Below are 21,689 nucleotides of genomic sequence, written 5' to 3'. Positions count from 1 at the left end.
ATTACCATCGCCATCAGCATCACCATTCTCGAGATCCTCCATCCTTCCACAACCCGTCGTGTTATCATCGCTGGCCCTTTGTTTGCCGCTCGCTTTTGTCTTGGGCTCCGTTGTAATGCGAGAAAGACTTGCAATTAAAATCATTTTCATAAATCTATGCAGCCTTCACTGCCACCCACTCACACCACCCCCTTGCAGCTGACCAGCAACAAAAACAATGGGAAATTGCCCAAAAAGAAGTCCCGGGGTCCGAAATTGCAGAGAGAAAAAAAAGAAAGCGAAAGCAATTAATTTGACAGGAAAACGCCAGCGCATCATTTAAGCGACATAAATAATAAAACGAATCGAAACCACTCGAGATGAGTCGCTTTTGGTGGGTGGGTGGTTTGTGTTTCGGGGGGCGTCGCCTGGGGGAACCCCCCTGATTTCTCCTTCTCTGTCACAGTCGGTCATGGTGCACCGTGAATGGTGAATGGTGAATGGTGAATGCTGCGACTGACAACGCCCACCCACTTGATTGTCAGTGCCGTCAGTTCCGTTCTTACACATCGAACAGAAAATAAATTCACGTTTCATATCATTTAAATGATTCGTTTTCTATATTTTATTTTCATTTGTTATGATATATTTCATTCCTATCTTTTTTAATATATATTTTTAATAATATATATAGTATATAATTATTTTTTATAATATATATTATATATTCGATTTTATAAATATATATTTTATATTCTATTTTGTATAATATATTCGATATACTTTATTAGTTTTTATACCATAGTTATTTTATTTAATTTTTAGAGTACATTTAAAAGAATAACCCTCATTATTTTGTGTACCCACTTCGAATTTTCTCCCAGTGCACTTTCTGCAGCTGACTTGTATTATTGGCCAATGTCTTCTGGCAACGAAATCGAAAATAATGACAAAAACCACAAAAGGTGGCCCCGTGGGGCGAAAGACATACGAAGAATAAAGGAATGACAGAAGTCTGCGGGGATTATGATTGAGCTGTCGAAGACAGAACTTGCAAGGTGCTCCATTCCACTGGGAATATCTTAAGGAATATTGCAAATTTTAAATATTTTAAATACAATAACGAAACAGTTTTTTACAAATTTTTACATTCACAGAAATTATAATATTAAAAACAATCAAGTATTTTACAAGTTTTATTACAAATCGCCTTGTGATTCTTTTTAAAATGTATAACTATGCCTTCTTTTTAAACATTTTAATTATTTCACAGAATAATTCTAATAATATACGCTTTGTATTTACATTCTCGAAATGTCAAAACATTTTTATCCCGAACATGCGGGGCCAACTATGAAAATCGAAAGTATTTTCGAGCAGGAGACCACTCATCTCCATTCGCAGACCTATAGACCATATTCCCTCATGTTGCCGCCAAGTATGTATATATTCCTTTCTTCTCACTCGCGGCTATAATAAACTTTACAAAATATTATTACTGCTAATAGCAGCTGAAATAATTCTCTCCTCTTCGTCGACAATTTTTGGCTGTCTGCGATGTGTCAAGATAAAATTGGAGCAATATGCAAATGTCGTGGCAGACAAATGAGTATATATTTAGGCTGTATGCAGCAGGCTGTGTCCCGCCGATCCCAGATAATTGGCAAATAATTTGTTTTATTTACTTTATTTAGGGTGAAACATGGGCGACTTCTGTGACCCACAAGCAAGATCGGTCACCTTGCGGCTTACTCACTCGGCCATTTAGTCATTTAGCCATTTAACCATTCCGTCACTCATTCAGTGTGGTGCCAATAAATCCAGAGATGTCTCCATCAAATCAAGCTGTCACTTGTTAACACACATTTAACAGGGGGAGGGGTGTGGGCGAAAGGGGGCCAGGAGGTCCAACAACACCTGTCCAGGTTGACAAGCAGTCGCCACCGAATTGCAAATTGCAATGTTTCGGTTTACTTTGCCTCTGCTAATTAGGAGGCAATGGCATGAGGTGGCAAAAAAAAAAGCAAAATGATATAAAATACTGAAGCTGAAGCATCGTGACTCAGAGAACCACAAGATATAGACTCCCTCAGAGGGGATTAGAGGAAGAGACAATGCTCCAGGCACTCCTTTCGCTTGGAGCGGCACACATATAATAAAACACAAAATTCCTTTTCAGAGAAAAAGTGATCCCAAATTCAGAATTATTACTGAAAAAAGTCATACCATCGATTTCAAACATTTTGGTTTATATATAACAAGTTTAATTGGAAGATTACAACAATCTATGTTTTATCTCGAATCATTTCTTATCAAAGATCCAGATATGTATTTAAAATAAATGATATAAGTATAATATCAGAATTTCTGGAATCTTAAATCAGCTTTAATTTTTTCTCTCAGTGTAAAGATCTCACACCTTTCTGGAGTTCTGGCAATTGGCAGACTTATCCCCTCCTTTATTCCTCTCACACCATCGGATTTATTTCGTAAATTTGCACGACAAACAACAATAGCAATTTCCAAAAAACAAAAGTAAATAAAATTTATATGCTAAAGAGCCGTAAATTGTTAAACATTTTTTTTATTTTCGTACATTGCAATTTCATTTTGTTTTGTAAATAAATTTTAATCAGCATTTTTTATTGACTCTTTTAAAGGAGAGACAAAGAACAGATGAAAAAGAATAGCACGACTTTTATTTCGGCATTCTAAGAAGAATTTAATACTACCTGAAAGAAATTTATATTGTAATATTTATATCATTAGATAGCTTTATTGCAAGGGTATTATTCAATCAAGTATTTTACCAAATATCTATTAAAACAAAAACAAAATGCTATTAATGGTATAATGTATAGGTATTGAGTATCTGCAATATGTGCACTTGCTTATATGTATGGACAAATGTTCGCGTATAAGTATATGTAAATTTAGCTGTTGTGTTTTGTGCTCGTCTTTTTGGGAATTTTTATGGATTTCTCGAGCACGCCAAAATATTTCTTTGTTCGCATCACAAAAAATTGCATGAACTTTTTTTTATATATGTACGTGTGTGTGTTTTGAATGCAATACGAAATGCAATAAATATGGCTAACAAATGTCCGTCAAAGTAACAAAGTTACGTACATATTTACTCAGGTACAGAGCACATAAAAAAGGTGATTTTTAAAACATTTATCTGATCTTATTTAAGTTTAAAACTCTTTTCTCTTTAAAATAAAATTGGCATAGTCTTTAATTTGATATTTGAGATAGTAAAACGTTTGGTAAAATATTTACAAAACTTATGAAATTTACAAATATTGCTTGTGGTGCTTTAAATGTTTAACCCATATTTTTTCCGTAGCAAAGTGTCATCGTCTTGTAAATTCAATTTGTATCTTTTTTCTCGCACCCATGTGACAAAATTTAAGTCGAGACTTTAACAAGTTTACAACCACTCTCTGTCATCATCTTCTTTCTTACCATCCCATATGCGCAACTTGAACCAATTTCATGTGAAAAGCAATTGAGACAATGGAGAAGAAGTGAAGAACCAGCAATACGACATAAAATGCATAAATGTTATTAAAAAAAAGAAACAAGAAAAAATAATAGACTTAAAGTGGTAATGGAGGGAGAAAGAGAGCGTCCAGGCCAATATTGATAAACGTTATGTGGCACTGTTGCCAGATGGCACTGATTGCCTCACCTGACGAATCGGTGTCACCACAAAGCGGGAAAAGCGGAAAAGCCATTGCAAACTAAAATACCTAAACAGTTAATAAAATCAGCAACGAAACCAGAAAAACTCTTAAGACAGCATAATGGAATTCCAAATGACAAATTTTTTAATCAAGAGATTTTGGTTTAAAAAATAGTCATTTTTAATAACAAAAAACATTCGTATAATGGAATTGTCTTAGAAAATATATTATTATTTATAAGAAAATTTCATCAAAATCAGCTATGTATTTTAACCAATTTAATAATAATTTAACTACACAAAAACGTGTAAACTGCTTAATTTACTAGTGTATTTAGTCGAATATAATAAAGTTGCAAATGTTGGTTGGACAAGCAACTTGTTGCTGCGGAGGCATGTTGCAATGTCACGCGCGGGATTTGCAAACAAAGAGATTGGTAATACGGAGAGGCAAGTTAAGAGTGGAGTTACCTGAACCAGGTATACCAAAAAAAAAAAAACACCGGCCTATAAGCTAAACCGTAAACAGTAAATCAAACGGAAAAGCAAAAAGAGAAAATCTGAAAAATAGTTAGGAAATCACAATAAATACAAAACTTGAAGACCTTGTCATGCAATTTTCAGGAACTTAAGATCCATTTTAATATTCAATCCTAATCATTATTATAAAACCAATTTTGCATCGCAAATATTTCTCTGTCTATATATGAAATACAATAATCTTAAGCCAAATCTTTATTGCAACTATTTTTCTGTCTTATATACAATCTTAAGGAAGAAATGAAGGAAAGAAATACAATGATCTAAAACCCAATATATCTGTTCAGCACAGTATTTAGGGCCATTATCTTCGTTCCACGTCGAACTTCCAATTTCTTGGACCTATTTTTGTGTCTAATATAGAATCTTAAGGAAGATATTAGTTAAATAATTATAATGATCTATAGCCAGATATTTTTTGCAACTATTTCTCTGTACAGCACTGTAAATAGGGTCATTCCCTTTGTTAATACAAGCAAGCACGTCGATTTTCCAATTTGTAGCTACCAACCGCCTCACAAAACTCAGCTGCGCATACAAATGCAAACTTGACCTTTAGGTTGCGCTGGCGATTTAATTAAAATTGCTCAAAACTTTCACATTTAAAACACGCACTGTACAAAAACCTTCGAAAACTTGAACACAATGACCAAAATAAGGAGAAGGAAGAGAGTTATAAAAAGCTCTGCAAGTTTTAAAGAAAGAAACATATAATGATTGTCATGACCGATCGTCAAGCGATCGTCAACTCCAAAACTCCTGGTATTCGTTATAAAAAAAATACTGCGGCATAAATTGAAGCCAAAATGCAGCTTGTTTCAAGGGGATCCTTTTAGTGCTCTTTAAGTATGCTTTTTATGACTTGAATAAAAATATAGGATGACCCCCTTTAAGTTAACATCCCTGTGAAAGGCAAACCAGTTAGCCGGCGGGTGTCAGACAATCGAAAAAATGTGTGTAATAAAATAAATATGTAAATAAATTCAAATCCATTAATGTCAAACAACTTTGGCAACGACAAATGACGACCAGCCGCCGCAACAAGAAACCGATGAACAATAATCAGCAGAATTCGAATGAGAAACGGAATTAGTCGTATTAGTCACAGTCATCAGAGGCTGAGGGCAAAATGATTAAGATTCCTTGGGTAAATAATATCTAATCGTCAAATTAAAAAAAATACAAGATTTTTGGTACATTAGAGAGTTTATTTGGAAAGCGGTTTTGAATTTGGCTTTTAAAACGGGGTCAGGGTTGCAGTTTGACTTTTAAATATGTTTCTTGACATTCGGTTGATAATTCAATTGGAATTATTTTATCATATCATTTTTTATCATTTAAATTTGTTTAAAAAAAAATCCACTTGATTGAAACTCCACATTTTTAAGCTATATCCTAAAAAATATATATAAAATATCTCTATTTCTATAATATTTCTATCGCCTTGTTATTCTTAGTTAACTTATATATTAGTTGTTGCTTTTTGGATGCGGTTGACTTACCAATAAACCAGTTTCCACGTTTGGTATCAAAATGATCTTGGACCCGTCCATTAAGTTGTGATCTCTGAGCGTGCCATCCTGAAGTTCCCTGCAAGATAAGGATAAAACAATAATATCGGTTAGAAAAGTGCAATTAATATATATATAGGGGTGTGAAAATAAAAATAAATATAAGCGGCCATACAAAATATGGCCTAATATTATAAAACATTCTTAAAAAGGAGACGTTAAGTTTAATATTAAAATTTAAAAAAAAACCCAGACGAACAACGAATGTAGAGTCGATTCAACGAAATCCAACAAAAGGCGTGCGTCGTATTTTTTTTTTTTCTTTTTTTTTTGATAATGGTTATTGTTTTTAACTTCTCTCGATTCTCCACTTTACAGTACAGTCACACAATCATACTATACACGCAATTGGGTATTATATCGGCATTTTAATGGATAATATAATTAATTTGGCATTTGGCTTGCTTGCATTGTGACAAGCTCTCTCCTTCTTTCTTTCTTTCCTGCAACGAAAGCGTTTTGCGGGTATTTTTACCGAGCCAAAAACAAACAAAAAGAAATAATACAATTGCCAAAAAGAGGGGCGGGGGTTTTTTTAAGGCGTTGATTTGCTGCTGTCAGCACTTTTGCATGCGTAATTCAGTTTTTAGTGACATTCGAGTCAGTTCTTTCTGAAGAGTTTTAAAAATATTTTCATAATAGCATTATTATTGATAATCTCTTTGTCAATTCAACAAAAATGTCATTTAGAAATACTGTTCCTCCATAATTATAATAAAAATGTTATTAAATCTAATATTGTGATAAAAGTTCTGTGTTCGAAAATGGCATCTTCTAAATTTAATTTATGAACAAGTCATTTTTAAAAAATTCGTAGGTAAGAATGGTTCCTCTGCAAAATACGAATATATTGTCTGCTTTTTTATATACAACCTACCCCGTTTTACTAAATGAGAATTTAAAGGCGCACAGGTAAGAAATAAAAAGTTCAAGCACTTTACAGGTTTTTTTCTTCCCTCTCTGCTGCTTTTTGATCAAAAGCATTGGTGCCAGTTGATTTCCATTCCATTTTTGTTCTGTTTCTGTTCGTTTTAATTTATTTTATTTTATTTTCTGTTTCATTTTTGTTTTACTTTTTCTCTGTAATTGCTGATTTTTTTCGTTGTTGTCTGACGGTGGAGTGAAACAAAGTCAAAAGTTAAACGCTGTTGACACTTTTCAGTTGCTGAATTTCAATTGTTAAACTTTTTGTTGTTGGATTTTTTTTTGTAATTTTTGGGCATTGCAATTTGCAGGTGTTAAGAGAGTCAAAAAAAATAAGATACAATAAAGTGCCAACAGACCGACAGCCAAATAAACAAACGAACCGTACAGCTGCCTCTTATTTGCTTAATTTCGTTTACATGGATAACAATACAGATAATATAGGAGAAAGCGAAATCGAGTGGGTTGACATGAGAATTAACTGCCACAAGAATTTTGCTTCCATTATTTAAGTTATATGTGCAAAAAAGTAAACTAACCTTTTGTATCTTTTATACAATTTTGTATCTTTTCTAGCATAATGTATCTTTTATACCATTTTGTATATTTTCTAACATTTTGTATCTTTTCAACGTTATGTATCTTTTATAACAATTTGTAAATTCAAAGCTTTGTTTTATTATAATCTATTTAAATAAGCAAATTATTTTAATTTTGAAGTGAAATTATTGAGACTTTCACTGATAAATGTAAGTTGCATCTTTAATTTCATCTTGGATTTGAGTCCACAAAGTACAGTTGCCCCCACAGCTTTTCGGCCCTGAAGCAAGTCTTTCATATACCATACCTACATATGTAGGTATATAATTACGTGTGCTTAGATATTCAGGTACAATCAATGTCGGGTTATATATAGACGGCGATGCATTTGTTTTGGCTAGCAACGCAAAGCGGTGAAGCCACAACAGAAACGAATAAAACGCTGATCCGAAACATAAATCGAGCAATGGGCGGTGGGAGGTATGTATGTAAATAAATATGTACAGACAAAGGGCGGGGGAAAATACCTTGTCGACAGGTGGGGCCCCCACACAAAGCCAGACGAAGAAAGGGGATCGGTTGTTTAAAATTACTCAACTTTATGCTCCAACAGAGAGATAGAGGGGTTTCATATCTCGTCATAAGAGAGTTGGTTCACGCACACAAATAAAACACTACATAGCTACAAAGGAGAAACTATAAAATTACCATCCACGACGGGATTTTGTGTCTGTAACCAAAGTTAGACCTTGACAAATTGTTTACCTATTACCTGATAATTTGAATAAAACAATTGAAGCATACATTTGAATTATTCTTATCAATTTCACCAGAAGTGCAGTGTAACCATACATTTGCAAATTAAGGAATTTTTTTTACTCTATTGGTCACACTTGTGTAAAGATTTCTTTTAGCTTTCAAGCCAACTTAAATTTTAAACTGACAAAACATTTCCTAAGTTTACTTTAAAATTATAGATTATTTTCCTGAGCATTTTATGATAATATAGTTATAGATGTGGGATAAAATAGTTTTCCTTTATTAAATAAATTTAAAATTTTATTTTATTTTTTAAAATATTTTGGAACCAAAAATTTAAGAACTTTATAAGGTTATCAATATCCACTATTTCATATTAAACCTAAACATTAAGATTTACGTTCAAAAACCATGTTGTTTTAGCTGCATGTTGCGGCGAAGGAAAGAGAGAGCAAGAGAGAGCTAGTTACGGCGAATTCGGTGGCGATGCGGTAACCCCGGCAACAGCAAAAACAGCAACAACTGTAACAAGAGCAATCGAATTCAGCCAGAAACAACAACAAAGGCTATTAAACGAGGCGAGCGTTTAATGACTGCATGCATGATTGATGAATTGATAAGATTTGGTTAGTTGGCTGGCACGAAAAGCGAATTTGGGTCAGCGAAAGGGGCGTGGCACGTCGGCGGCAGCAGCAACAGTAACAGCAACAGCGACAACAACAACAACAACAACCGCTGCGGTTGCACGCAACACTCAACTTTCAACACTCACGCACACGTTCGCATGGATACCAAAAAAAAAAATAAGTATATAAAAACCATAACCGAAAAAACACAGAAACCCCCGTCGAATCGAAAACAATTTGAATTTATTGCAGCTTTAACGAAATTTATTGTTTTTCCCATTTATTGAGCTAGTTTCGCTGCGAAATCGCTGTACAATGGGAGCAATACTTAATGCAAATATGTAATTTAATTGGTTAAACCACTTATATATAACCCAAAATGTAATAAAACGAAATAAATATAAATAATTATTACTTTTTATATATAATTAAATTTGTGTTCTTTACAGCTGTTTAAATTAAAAAATATTTAAAATGATAAAATAACCTCATGTTTTGTCAATGAACAATAAGAAAATTATTAAGAAATTATTTAACCAACATTTTCAAACGCCTTACGTTACGTAATGCCACGCATAGCGTAACGTGTCTGTGATTTTTCACCTCTCACAGCAGCAACATGTTGCAGCTGCTGCAGGTGCCAAAGCAAAAGAAACTCACCACAGCGGCGAATAACAGTAACAGTTACAGTAACGTAACGTGGAGAGTGAGAGAGACGCGAGAGAGAGCAAAAGAGAGATATGATAGCCCATTAAAGAGGTGTTCTTATTTAATTCCTATCCTGTCAAAATTTTGGTTAAATTTTCTTTATCATGGGTTTCTTCCAAATAAAAACTCTTTGCTCAGAGGTTTGAAAATTGTTTGAGGCTTTATTGTGAATATCCTCGCAGATGGTCTTAAAATTTTGTTAAATATGATAACAAATTTATATTACTGATTATTATTGAATTGGCATTAATTCCGTGTTTAAAGCGATGAATTTATATTCCTTACTTCAGTAAATAGTCCTTCTTTATTTAATAAATTTTATTTAAAGTCGACTAGCTATGGTTATATAAATTTATTAAAACTGGGCAGTGAGTTAAGTATAATTTGAACTAAACCTCCATAAAATCTTATTTTGTCCACTGAATTTAAAAATGTTTAAAATTAATGCTGGAAACAGCACTTGTAAAATAAATATTATTATTAAATTAAAATTATATTATAATACTAAGAAATCGGAATTGTATGAATTCAGATAAAGAAATAATCTTACTTATTGTTAAATCATATATCAAACCATATTTGAAATGTGAAGAATGAATTTCAACTGTGAATTTCAATGGTGTTTCTGTTTTAAGCATTTAACTTAAAAAAAAATTTTTAATGTAAGAATTCAGTATAGAGATTTCGGTTTTTCAAAGGTAACTTAATCGTTTCTTTTTTAAAAGCCTTAAAAAAAAGGGGGTGTGTGTGCGTTGGTTTCGCTGAGGTGTGGCTGTGTTTGGCAGAGTGTGTGTGTGTTGGTGCTTAGGCTCCCTGCAGTTCCACAATTGAGTTAGACGCCTAATCGGCACGAAGCCGACTGCGACGTCGGCAGAGCAGCCAGCGACGCCGGCAGAGCTGAGCGCAACGGCGGCAAAGAGGCGCGCTCTCAGTCGGCGTCCGCAAAGAGAACGCACAAAAAGTACTTTTGGGCTCTCCCTGTCTCGCAATGTCTCAGCTGAAGAAATGCGTGTGAGGGCAAGGAGGCCCAGCAATTAAAATAGCTAGACTTTTGTGCACCCTTTCCTTTTGAATAACGCGACATTTTTTCGTAAATGTTAAAGCAACCAATTAAAATAATATGTTTGGGTTTTAAACTATTTGTATTTCTTAAAAAAATGTATATGTTTATTAATATGTGAAGTTTTAAAAATATATTTTTTTACAACGATTTGCATAGTCGGATATGTCTATAAATACCCTGCTTCTAAGTGCAAGATGCATAGACCAAACAGGACATGCCAAAAAAACAGAGCAACAACGGATTAGCGGAACCGTTGTTGTTGTTGCTTGTTGTTTTTCTGGAAGGCACGCGCCTTTTTTCGTCTTTTTCACTTGCGTTTACTTAAGTGAAGGAGTTAGAAGTGACAGAAATCTACGAGCAATTAACTTTGTCAAATTCAATAGTGTCTTAAAATTGAAATAGAAACAATTCCCAGGTAAGTCGTTCGCAGACCAACAGTCTGAAAACAGTGAGACTAAAAAACAAGATAATCTATACTTAAAATAAGGGAAATACAAGATTCCCAAAAAAACACGTGGCGGAAAAAAAATATCTGTGAAAAATATTAATTTTTGATGTGAAAAGCAACAAATGGTGCATATAATAAACAAATAAACAAATCTGTGAAAGCATTTAAAAATCTTATTGAGTGCAAAGTTTCTAGGGACAAAAAATAAGAGATGTTTGTTTTGAAACTTATGTTTGTGGTTAAAATTCGTTAAAAATTAATATTAATAACATTAAACCACAATTCTTACTTTTGTGTACGTAAACAAACGTGGCTATTTAAATAAAAATCTCAAACATCTCTTATTTTCAGTCCCTGGAAAAGTGTTATTTTTTTTCCGCATCTGCAAAACCAATGAATGTTTTAATAAATAATAAAAAATACATAAATAGTGTGTGCTATATTTTTCTTAATAATTTTTTACAACAAAATAAAATAAATCAAGTGACCGAAAACAAAAGTTTGCAAATTTCTTCTCGATATTTTTTTAATTTTCTTATATTTTTAGACAAGGCTGATGGTAAAAATGGATGGCTAAGTCAATCCATTTTAAGCATATTATCCGAGGAACTTGTTCTGTCCCACAACTTGGAGGGGGCCAAAACAAGAAGAAGCTCAAAGTCTACCCAAATTTCGTCCGCGCCTTGTTAAGTAAGTTTTTATTGGGGCCGAAAGTAACTATTGTTTGTAAGTTTAATTTTTAAATGACTTCTGGGATTTTTACATTGAATACCAAAGATAACACATCTTTTATTATAAATAAAACTTACAAATAATGATTACTTTCGATCACTCGTTTTTATTTTCGTCTCGTTCTATTTTCAAAACTAATTTTTCTTCTAATACTAGATTCAATCGCTCGGAGCCCTCGGAGCCTCCCGAAAAGGCACTGCAAAAAGCAATGAGGTGCGTGAAAAACCAGATGCTGAAGAACCGACGACTCCGATAACACCGGGAACCCCCGAACTGAAATTTTACATAAAAATAAATAAAAATAAAAATTACAATTGAAATTATATTTGCTGCTAAGCGCTCAACGGGTGCCGAATGTGTGCCTTTTCTACTGCCTAATCCAGCGCTCAACGTGTGCCGAATGTGTGCCTTTTCTACTGCCTAATCGAGCGCTCAATGGGTGCCGAATGTGTGCCTTTTCTACTGCCTAATCGAGCGCTCAACGGGTGCCGAATGTGTGCTTTTTCTACTGCCTAATCCAGCGCTCAACGTGCGCCGAATGTGTGCCTTTTCGACTGCCTAATCGAGCGCTCAAAGGGGTGCTCAAAAATGCGCCGAATGGGTGCTAGTTTTTATGCACTGATGAACCCTAGGACATGCCCATGTTAATTTGAGCACCTAATCCCATATAAATTAGGCGCCTATTAGGCGCTGAGTGATGAACTTTTTGCAGTGATTGAGTGCCTAATCGGCGCCGAATGGTACTGCAGGGCTTTTTGTCTGCGGGGGTGTCTGTGTTTCATGGTTTCTGTACTACCGTGTGACTGTGTGTGTCTGTGCCTTTACGCAATAGGCAGCAGCAGCAGCAGCAGCAGCAGCAGATGACGCCGACGACAAAAGCGACGCAATATGACGCGACAGAAGCAACAAAAACGGCGAAGGCCAAACGAGTTGGCTCGCTCGTTGGGTGGTTGAACGGTCGGAAAAGGGGGAGTGGGGTCGGAGGGGGGCCTGACCCAGACAGACAGACGGGAAAACTCAGGCATAGAAAATGCAGACATCAAACTGTACAGCCAATGTTAAAAGTTGAACGCTCTATACAGTAAAGCAATTAGAATAAACTGTATTTACAGTAGAAATTGTATTCTATTGTATATCATAGGAAATATAAGAAAAGGAGTATAGTTTTCAAAAACAAAAAACATTGCAAACATAGTCTCAAAAAGATTAAACATAATCATATTCATTACAAATCTTTAAAATAGGCTATAAGGTCGAAAACCCTTTATCACCTTAATCTTTATAAGAAGTATGGATTTATATAGCTTTAAATAGCTAATGGTATAAGAAATCTTACACAGATTTTTATTCCAGTTTTATGAATTTAACAATAGAATACATATATGTATAAGACCCTACAAAACTCTTTCATTCTCTTATTATTACCTTAACCTTTATAGGAACTGATTCATATAGTTTTATTAATTTGACAATAGAATATATAAGACCCTACATAACACTTTCTATCTCTTATTATTACCTTCACCTTTATCAAAACTGATTCGTCTAGTTCTATATATTTTTATGAATTTGACAATAGGATATAAAAGACCCCACAGCAACATCTTGAAGGAAGACTTAAAGAGCTAGCTGCTTCCTTTCTCGTAAAACCTGAAATACCCCTATTGCAACCGAAGCGTAACCGTTCAAAAGGTGGAAGCGTGACACCCGCAGAGATCAGGGGTTATATGGTGTAGTAAGTATACGGTGTGGTATGCTATCCTATGCTACCTCCACGCTCTACACACGATCTTTTCCTGTAATTCCGACCCCATCCCCGGGATATAGGGATATATGTACATATACTTTGGTAGACCTTTGGTGGGGGCATTCGGTATTCGGCGTTCGGCGTTTTCCAGCTATGTAATTTCAAACCGGGGAACCAAGTGAATTGCCCTTTGTTGTCATAAAATTCCACCACCTTGCTGTATTGCAAACGCTGTGTGTATTGGGCATGCTGCGTAAATTATCATGTTTGCTGCCTTCGAAGGAAGGAAGGTTCAGGGATTGAAGAGAGAGCATCGCACAAGGACTCTCTCAGGCCATCTCCCTCACTCCTTGGCCCCTTCTCACTCGCTCCTTTGCACATGATGGTTTTTGTAGTCAGTGCACAAGGGTAAAAGCCTAAACAAGAAATCGAAAAAAAAACAGAAAGGAAGTCTGACTTGTCAAGACGAAGTTTTTATACCCTTGACCTTTAAATTGTACCCTAATATGTAAAATGTATCTATTATAATCGCTAGAATGAACTTACTATACTTTTTTAAGACGAAAATGTTTTTGAAAAAATTTCATTATTTTATTTATAATTTCATTCATTAAACATTTTACAAAACCACATATGTCTATATATTTTCGATATATAATACCTATATAATAGTTCAAGCCAATTGGTACAAGGTACACCTGTTGGCTATTTAAAATAGCTTTTAAAGTCATTAATCCTTTACTATGCTGCGTGAATCGGAACAATTATCGTAATACACTTCTGCAAGGGTATAAAAAGTGAAGGGAGAGTTGGAGAAGAAGAAAATCTGGCATGGGAAAGAGGAAAAGAGCATAGAGAAAACAAGAGAGCGACGCATGGAAAACTGCACTGAGAATTGAAAACGAGTACGAGATTTTCCGCCAGCGAAGAGAATAACCCAAGGGAAAACGCGTGGCCAAATAAAAAAACGAGGCACAAAATAAAGAAAATAAAAGTTTGCGTTGGTGTGTATCTAAAAAATGCCACCTAAATGTCTGGTCAACATTTTTGGGGCTAACACAAAGGGAAGTAAACGGGGGGTGTTGACTGACTGACGGACAGAGTCCCCTCGTCGAGTCAAGGGCAACTGTACACACGCCCAAAGGCCACCCACCGCCACTTTAACCGAAGACCAAGGGAATAGAGAAATTCAGGGAGAAATCCTTTGGAATAAATGCCAAAGTTTAATATGAATACCCAACTTCATCAAACTTTTAATTTTAAATATATAGAAAAATGAATGAAATGTTTTCAGAAATACATAAGAGTTATCATAAGTATCTTAGATATCATATCGTTAATATAAAAATCCCTTGGAAGAAATGCGAAAGTTTAATATGAATATCCAACATTCATAAATTTTAAAATTCAATATAGATGGTAAAAACTGAATACATTTTTAAATATTTAAAAATTTTCTGAGAAGTTCAAGAGATATCATAGATATCATATCGTGAATAGCGAAATTGCCGAAGAAATCCCTTGAAAAAAATGAGAAAAAAGTTTAGTACAAATTCCCAAAATTCATAAAAGTTTTTTAATTTAAAGAAACGAATATAAAAATATTTTAAACCAGGACATATCATAAGATATCATCGCACATCAGGGATTGAATGCTGCTCCCCTGAAATTCCGGCATTATTCCCTCCCCTTTCGAGGAAGTCCAGCGGAACCCGAATCTCTCTCGAAAGATTGCATAACCTTTTCTTTATTCTCGACTAGTCACTTGTTTTCAGTTCCAATTCTATTTCAAGTTCAATTTCAATTTCGTTTTCAATCCTCCCCCTGCCTTTCCTTCCACACGGAATTGTCAGCCCAGGTTGAAAAAAGATATGAGTTTAATTTGTTCTCTAATCTAGTTTCACATTCACATAGAAACAGTCTCAAATTTTTTCGTTTATGCTGATATATTTCTTTGTTATTGTTTTCTCATTTGTTTATTAGATATCATTTATTCGACTGCTTTGTTTTCACAACTCATTTCGGTTTCTTGCTATCGCAAAAATTGAAACGCGTTAAACGAGAATCTGAGACCGAATAATTTTCGACGCTGACGAATTATTTGCCAAAGATATGAGGAAGTATTTCTCATATTTGCTCTCGACTACGTCTAGTGTATATGGCAACAGATACAGATACAACCCGCACAGCTGCAGATAGAAACGTGTTAATTAATAGAATTTTTGAGGCTTCTTTACCGCTACAGTTGTAGACAGATACAGTTTTCGGTGGGTTGGGCTTTTGCCAACTACATGTGATTGAGAGTGGGGCCGTCGACTTTTTCATAGATATGTATGTACTTTTGTACATGTGCGAGGGTTGAAGATATGTCCATACGCATAAATACTGCAAGTGACACTTGGATTAACCATTGGTTACGAGGGTGTTGGAAAAGAAGTTGGGCTGAGAAAAGGTCTTTTCTGACCGGGAGATGACAATCTTTCATTTTGAGCTTCTATCAATCTCTGTAACATGAGATTTTTCCCAAGAAATACATATGTATGTATAACATAACACTTTAATATTATTTACTTTATTAATTTTATTATTTTAGTTCAAATTCATAATATATAATTTAAAAGTAGTTATTATCTTTAACCCTATTGCCATACCTTTTCACATTTTACCCTTCGGTCCAAACCAAATATTAATGAATAGTTCCCCCACAAGCCCGTCCCATTCCTTTCGTATTTTTGGTATAGACACCTAAGAGATACTAAAACACTTAGAGCCCTATCCCTTTTTTCGGCCTACACCATAAAAAAGAATGGGGCTTCTTGTGTGGGGTTGTTGAATGCAGCGCTTGCTACCCCTAGGGCTACTTTAAAGTCGACTAATCCTAACTTTGATTACCATTCGTTCGTTCGTTTGTTTGTTCGTTCATTTTTTCGGTACACACACATTTATAGTAGGCAAAAATTGAGAACACCCACATAGCCCTAAAAAAACGGCCGCCACAGCCTGGTGCACCATCATCAACACCAGCAACCACAGCAGCCACCACTTTGGTAAAAAGGATGACGGTGGGTGATGAGATGGGAAAAAGGAAAACGGAATACTGAAAACAGAAAACAAAAAACACAACATTTTCAGCCCAGCTTTCACTTGAGCGAAGCTTTTCCTCCTTCAGTTTTCAGTGGAACCAAACCGAACCACCCACATGATGGTTCGTGGCAACTTGGGGTTGCAACCACCGACCGCCGCTGTTGCTGATGAGTTTCATTAATTTCCGGACGAAAAGCTGCACCACCACAAGGGAAAAGCGGCGGATGGGGCAGGATGTGGGATTAGAACGCCCCTTTTGGCCGAAACTGGTGCTGGCCATATGGTCTAGACCCGATCCGAATGCCACTCGTATTATAACGGAAGTAAAAACATATATCAGGAATGAATACTTTTAGTCAAAACTTGTGTTATGAAACATTTACCAAGCGCTATGTACCCTTTACTAAGTGCCAAAAATCGAATACTTTGGAATTATAATCTTAAACAATAATATAGTAGCAAATGCATGAAATATTAAAGATTCGAAGTGAACAGATTTGAGTAAATGTAAAATCCCATATGATATATCATCATTTTTTTTTTACTTTCTCATCATTGATAACTGCAGCTTTGAAGGAGTTATTATCCCAAAATAATATCATCGGCAAGCGCTAGAAATATAATGGATTGGCCATTAATATATATATAAATACACCAAATGATATCCCATATCTAGTATCTATCTGTTTGTGAGTAAGAAATATTTGTTGAAACTAACACTCGGATAATCACAGCTTTGTAGGAAACTAGTATCTCAAAGTAATAACTTCTTAATCATCATAGCAAAAGCTCGAATATAATGTTTTGATTGTACATATAGATGAATAATTGCGAAAACCTCAATCCGCTTTATCCGTAGTACCTTTCCATTTGTGGGTAATACATATTTCTTTAATATTATACTCTGATAATCGCAGTATCTATCTGAGATCCACCCACCATCAAGGCTGTCAGCTGCAGTTCTACCAGCTAAAAAACCCGCCCTCTTCAGCCACACCCCCAAAACGCCCACTTTAGCTTTGCTTTTGGAGCAAAGACTTTGGGGGGGGGGGAATCGGGAAAGGGTTGAGCCAGCCAGGAAAAAGGGGAATTGGGGGAGGGGCGATGGGAAATCCAGAAGAGAGGCCTGAAAAATCGATGGCAACAGCTGAATCTCAGCTTTGTAGAGTCAACACATCGCATTTGCATGCGCCAAGGGGCGTTGAGGACGTGGGGGCGTGGCACTGGTGGTGGGCTGATGGTTTTAGGTGGGGAGTGGGGGGTGGTGGAGGGTTCGGCAGAGGGGATTACAGGGCAGCATCCACAACAAAGACAAATTAAACAAAGGAATCGGCGAGAAAGGGGCTTAGGGTGGGGGATCGTCGAAGGCAGCAACAAACAACAATGAGAAATCACAGCAAGCGACTAAAAATAGCAAAAAGCAGCAACGGCAAAAGCAAAAATAACATCACGCCCCCGCACATTGAAAGCAACGAAAGCCCCCAACCCCCCTTTCAACAGCCCACAAACAAAAATCAGCAAATGCTTCTAATTTCGAACTATTGATTCAGAAGTTTTCATCCATATAGCTATATACTGACTATAATATAGCCACCGGAAAACATTTGCGAAAGGGCAAGCACTGAAAATGCTAAAACAGCCACAGTGGTCGCTCCGTAAAAGGAATACAAACAGGTAATTAAGCATCAAAATAGAATATTTTATGTGTATGTAGATTTTTTTAAACTGGTAACTGCCATATAACTACATATCTATAAGATAAAAGTATGCAACTAAATCATAAAGTAAATATAAATAACTTTGTATTGAAAAAAAAATTGTTTAATATCTGTGGATAGGAAACATGTTTTAATGGTTCGTAATTGTAATAAGGGAAAGTGTTTATAAATTTGATACTTTATGATATATTTTATGATATTATTGACAAAAAAGGTTCTTTAAATTGTAAACAAAATCAGTTTAAAACATTTACAGAAATTGATAGACAAATATTTTTGGTAGTATGATGTAATATTTCATTGATCAAAATGATATGTGTTTATTTTTTAGAATCTGGAGATAGAACACTGTCATTGCATGCATATATGCATCGATTTCAAAAGGTGAGTCTGTGAAAATAACGTAATATCTTTGAATTTGACATGCGTAATGATCACTGTGGCTGGATAATAGATGGATTGATTTGAAAGGGGAGACTTAATCATCGGATCTCTAGCTAAAGGCACACAAACAACAACAAAAACGATAGCAACAACTGCAATAACAGAACAGCAACGAAAACAGCTTTTTTTTATACGTATGCATGTGTATATGTGTGGGGCTGCGCGCGCACACAAGCAAAAAAAAGAAACCCACACACACACACACAGAAGAGCTTAGCAACAAAGAGCAAAGAGAACAATTGCCGGCCGGCCGAGCAAAACTGTTGATGGGTGGGGAGGGGGAGGGGAAGTGGGTGTTGGGTGTTGGGTGGTGGGAGGCAATGGGCGGTCACGAGAGAGGGGAAACACTTCTCTCCGATGACGTTATTGATGCCGTAAGTTGTTGTTTTTCCCTCTTCTTCTTATTTTTTGTTGATCGTTTTGCATTGAAAGTAAATGCAATTGGATGACGTTGTTTTTCCAGGGCTCTCCGCTTTCATCATGAAAATGGAGCACTCAAAAAATAGTTAGATCTTCTTTCACATCGATACTGTAAACATTTATCGGTAGAGCGTCGATTCCCAGACGGTTTTAAAGCCATGTTTGTTTTAAACACTTATCCCTAGTCAGGGATTTTCAAATCCCACGCATATCCCAAATTTCATAACTGTCGGTTAAAAATTTCGCTGACAAAAGCGTTTTGTTTTTTTTTCAGTTATTATAACATCGTATTCCCAAAAAAAAACCCATCTCTATTTATTCGCAACGAATATACAGAGTTTACACAAGTGTGTGAGTAATTGAAAATTAGAACGAGTGTGTTTGCAGTGTGTGTAGGATGCTGCTGATGATGTGATGGTGATGATGATGATGATGTTATTTAGATTCCCCTCAATTTGACAGCAAATGCATGTGAATGAAAACCAGAATCAAAGAATCGAGCGACTGCTGAATGAAATCGTTATAAAGGGGAGAAAATCGAGGCGAACAAATTTTTAGCAGTAAATAAACGATGAAATTGTCATATAAGTTGTATTTCGTCTATGGTATCAGTAAATTAAGTTGTTTTTGTGTAACTAGTTAGAATTAAATTTTTCAAGGTAAAAAGTTTAAGTTGCTCATACTTGGAAATTCCCCAGAGTGTGACAAATTATTTTTATAAATATAAAGTAATCGTGAACTTGCTAGCAAATAAACATTTAATTGTTGCAAAATGACACATTTTAAAACTAACCCATTATTTAGATACATTTATGTATAGCTTAAGCGAGCTTATAGTTCTAGCCATTAAGCATTAGATAATAATATTACTCGTGTTTAGATTTTTAGATCAATTCAATACAAGTTTGAAATTACATAAAGAAATATCCCCCAGTATAGACAACTATTTTTTGCAGTAATATTCCGTTTTAGCGTTCCATTGTTTCGCAGTTTCTCTGGCATTTTTCGTTTTTAAAATATTTGGTTGCCTTTGCTTTGTTGTTTGATTGTTTCTTTGTCTATTTTCACTGTGAACACTCTTTTAATGGCTGAACATTTCGTTGAAACTGCTGCAAAAGATGATATAAAATCAAAGGAGTGAAGAATGGTAAAAGGGATGGGTTAAAGCCTTTTGGTTAATCACCAGCAATTTCGATTTGCATTTTTTATGAGCATAAACAATGATTTTGGATGCGTTCGTGGTTGGTGGTTTTCCCTCCTTTTTTTTTCCTGTGGCTCGAACGGATGGTGGTGCATTGACACATCGCTACCAACCACTGAAGAAAACAGCAGGAAGAAAAAGTCATTGGTCTGGGACAGAAATAGACGGCGAATATGTTTCGGGCATTTCGTGGATCTTCGCGCTGGCATGCAATTTGGCACAATTAAGGCGAGTATCCGCCAGATACAAGATACAAAATGCAAACACACCCGTCCGCACAGCTAACAGACATGCAAACGTGCCGTTAGCCCAGACTTGGCCACTATTTAATTTTATACGAGTATCTTGCAGATACCGACTGACACAAACACACACTCGCCGCCGCACACCCAGCTAGGCGGCGCATAGGCATTAGATATTAGATACACACAACCGCAGCACCTTAAATACACTTAAAAGAAAACGACCAACCACCCAAAACAGCACAGAGCAAAGCCAACCAACCACCCACCCACTAAAGCCCAGACCAACCCATCACATGCACTGCAAAAAACTTTTGCAAGTGACTTCAAATAATATTCCAATGGGAGTATTTACTCAATGCTTAAGAATTCGTGTTGTCCTTACAAAATCCTTTAAAATTATATTGCCTTCATCAGAACAAAAATAAAATGCTTTTAGAAAAGTATCTCAATAATAGTTGATAGTCATTGCTGAAGAATTCGCGTTGCTTTCACAATATTGCTCATAACTATTTTGTTTAAATTTCCATTAATGCAATTTTCTTGCAGTGCATTATAGACCAGACCATCCCATTCATTCACCATTTAAACCGAAGCGAACTGAACCGAAGCAGAGCAGAGCAAAAAGCGAATGAACGAGCTAGCGAGCACACATCCTCCCGATTCTGCGATGCTTTCTATTTTTAATGCCTAGCAACTTTGTTGCACCAAGAGCTTCAGTTTATTCTAATAATTCAGTGGGTGGAAAAACGCAAAGCTGCAGTAGTGATGGGAAAATTTATTGAATGCGCCTGCAGCAGTGAAAAACGCTGATGATGGTGATGGTGATGATGATGATGATGATAAAGAAGAAGAAGGGGAGGCAGAGGCATTGAGGCGTGGCGCCATCTAGCGGCGAACAAAGCCAAGGCTAAGGCCTGAGGCCATAAACAAATGCAAGGAGGGGGGGTTTTCAGCAAATAACGAAGGGTACAAAATGGCAGCCAAGGGCCATTTGGAAAAAGGGGGCGGCACTTGTGGGGCTTGGAAATTGGCCAAAGGTGAAGGGGTGTGTGTATGGGGGGGGGGTTCATGGGGAAAAGAAAAGGGTGGAGCAGAGATGAAGCCAGGGGAAATGCAAAAGCAGGTGATGTGAGCTGTTGTTAGTGGTGGTGGACTGACTCTGTGTATCTGTGTAACGTTACTTCCCCAGTAACGAAACCAGTTTTCACAGGCACACATCCTATAAAAGGACGTTACGTTTAGGTCAGACTCG

General features: G+C 35.8%; 1 protein-coding gene and 1 long non-coding RNA gene across 2 annotated transcripts in view; one reads left to right on the top strand and one right to left on the bottom strand.

Annotated features, from left to right (window-relative positions):
- LOC119555938 (midnolin homolog) overlaps positions 1-21,689 on the bottom strand; it is a 39,075-nt gene that overhangs the window by 9,606 nt on the left and 7,780 nt on the right. Inside the window, exon 2 of the mRNA XM_037867644.1 lies at positions 5,710-5,797. Coding sequence (XP_037723572.1) covers positions 5,710-5,797 — 88 coding nt within the window. The remainder of the gene's footprint in view (positions 1-5,709; positions 5,798-21,689) is intronic.
- LOC119555939 lies at positions 10,640-11,979 on the top strand. Its single transcript, XR_005219946.1, has 3 exons — positions 10,640-10,813; positions 11,394-11,536; positions 11,735-11,979. It is a non-coding gene; the product is annotated as an uncharacterized LOC119555939 (long non-coding RNA).

The sequence above is a fragment of the Drosophila subpulchrella genome, chromosome X (genome assembly GCF_014743375.2).
Source record: "Drosophila subpulchrella strain 33 F10 #4 breed RU33 chromosome X, RU_Dsub_v1.1 Primary Assembly, whole genome shotgun sequence".
NCBI classification, from domain to species: domain Eukaryota; kingdom Metazoa; phylum Arthropoda; class Insecta; order Diptera; family Drosophilidae; genus Drosophila; species Drosophila subpulchrella.
Note: the sequence above shows the minus strand (reverse complement) of the source record. Positions and strands in the feature narration are given on the sequence as shown.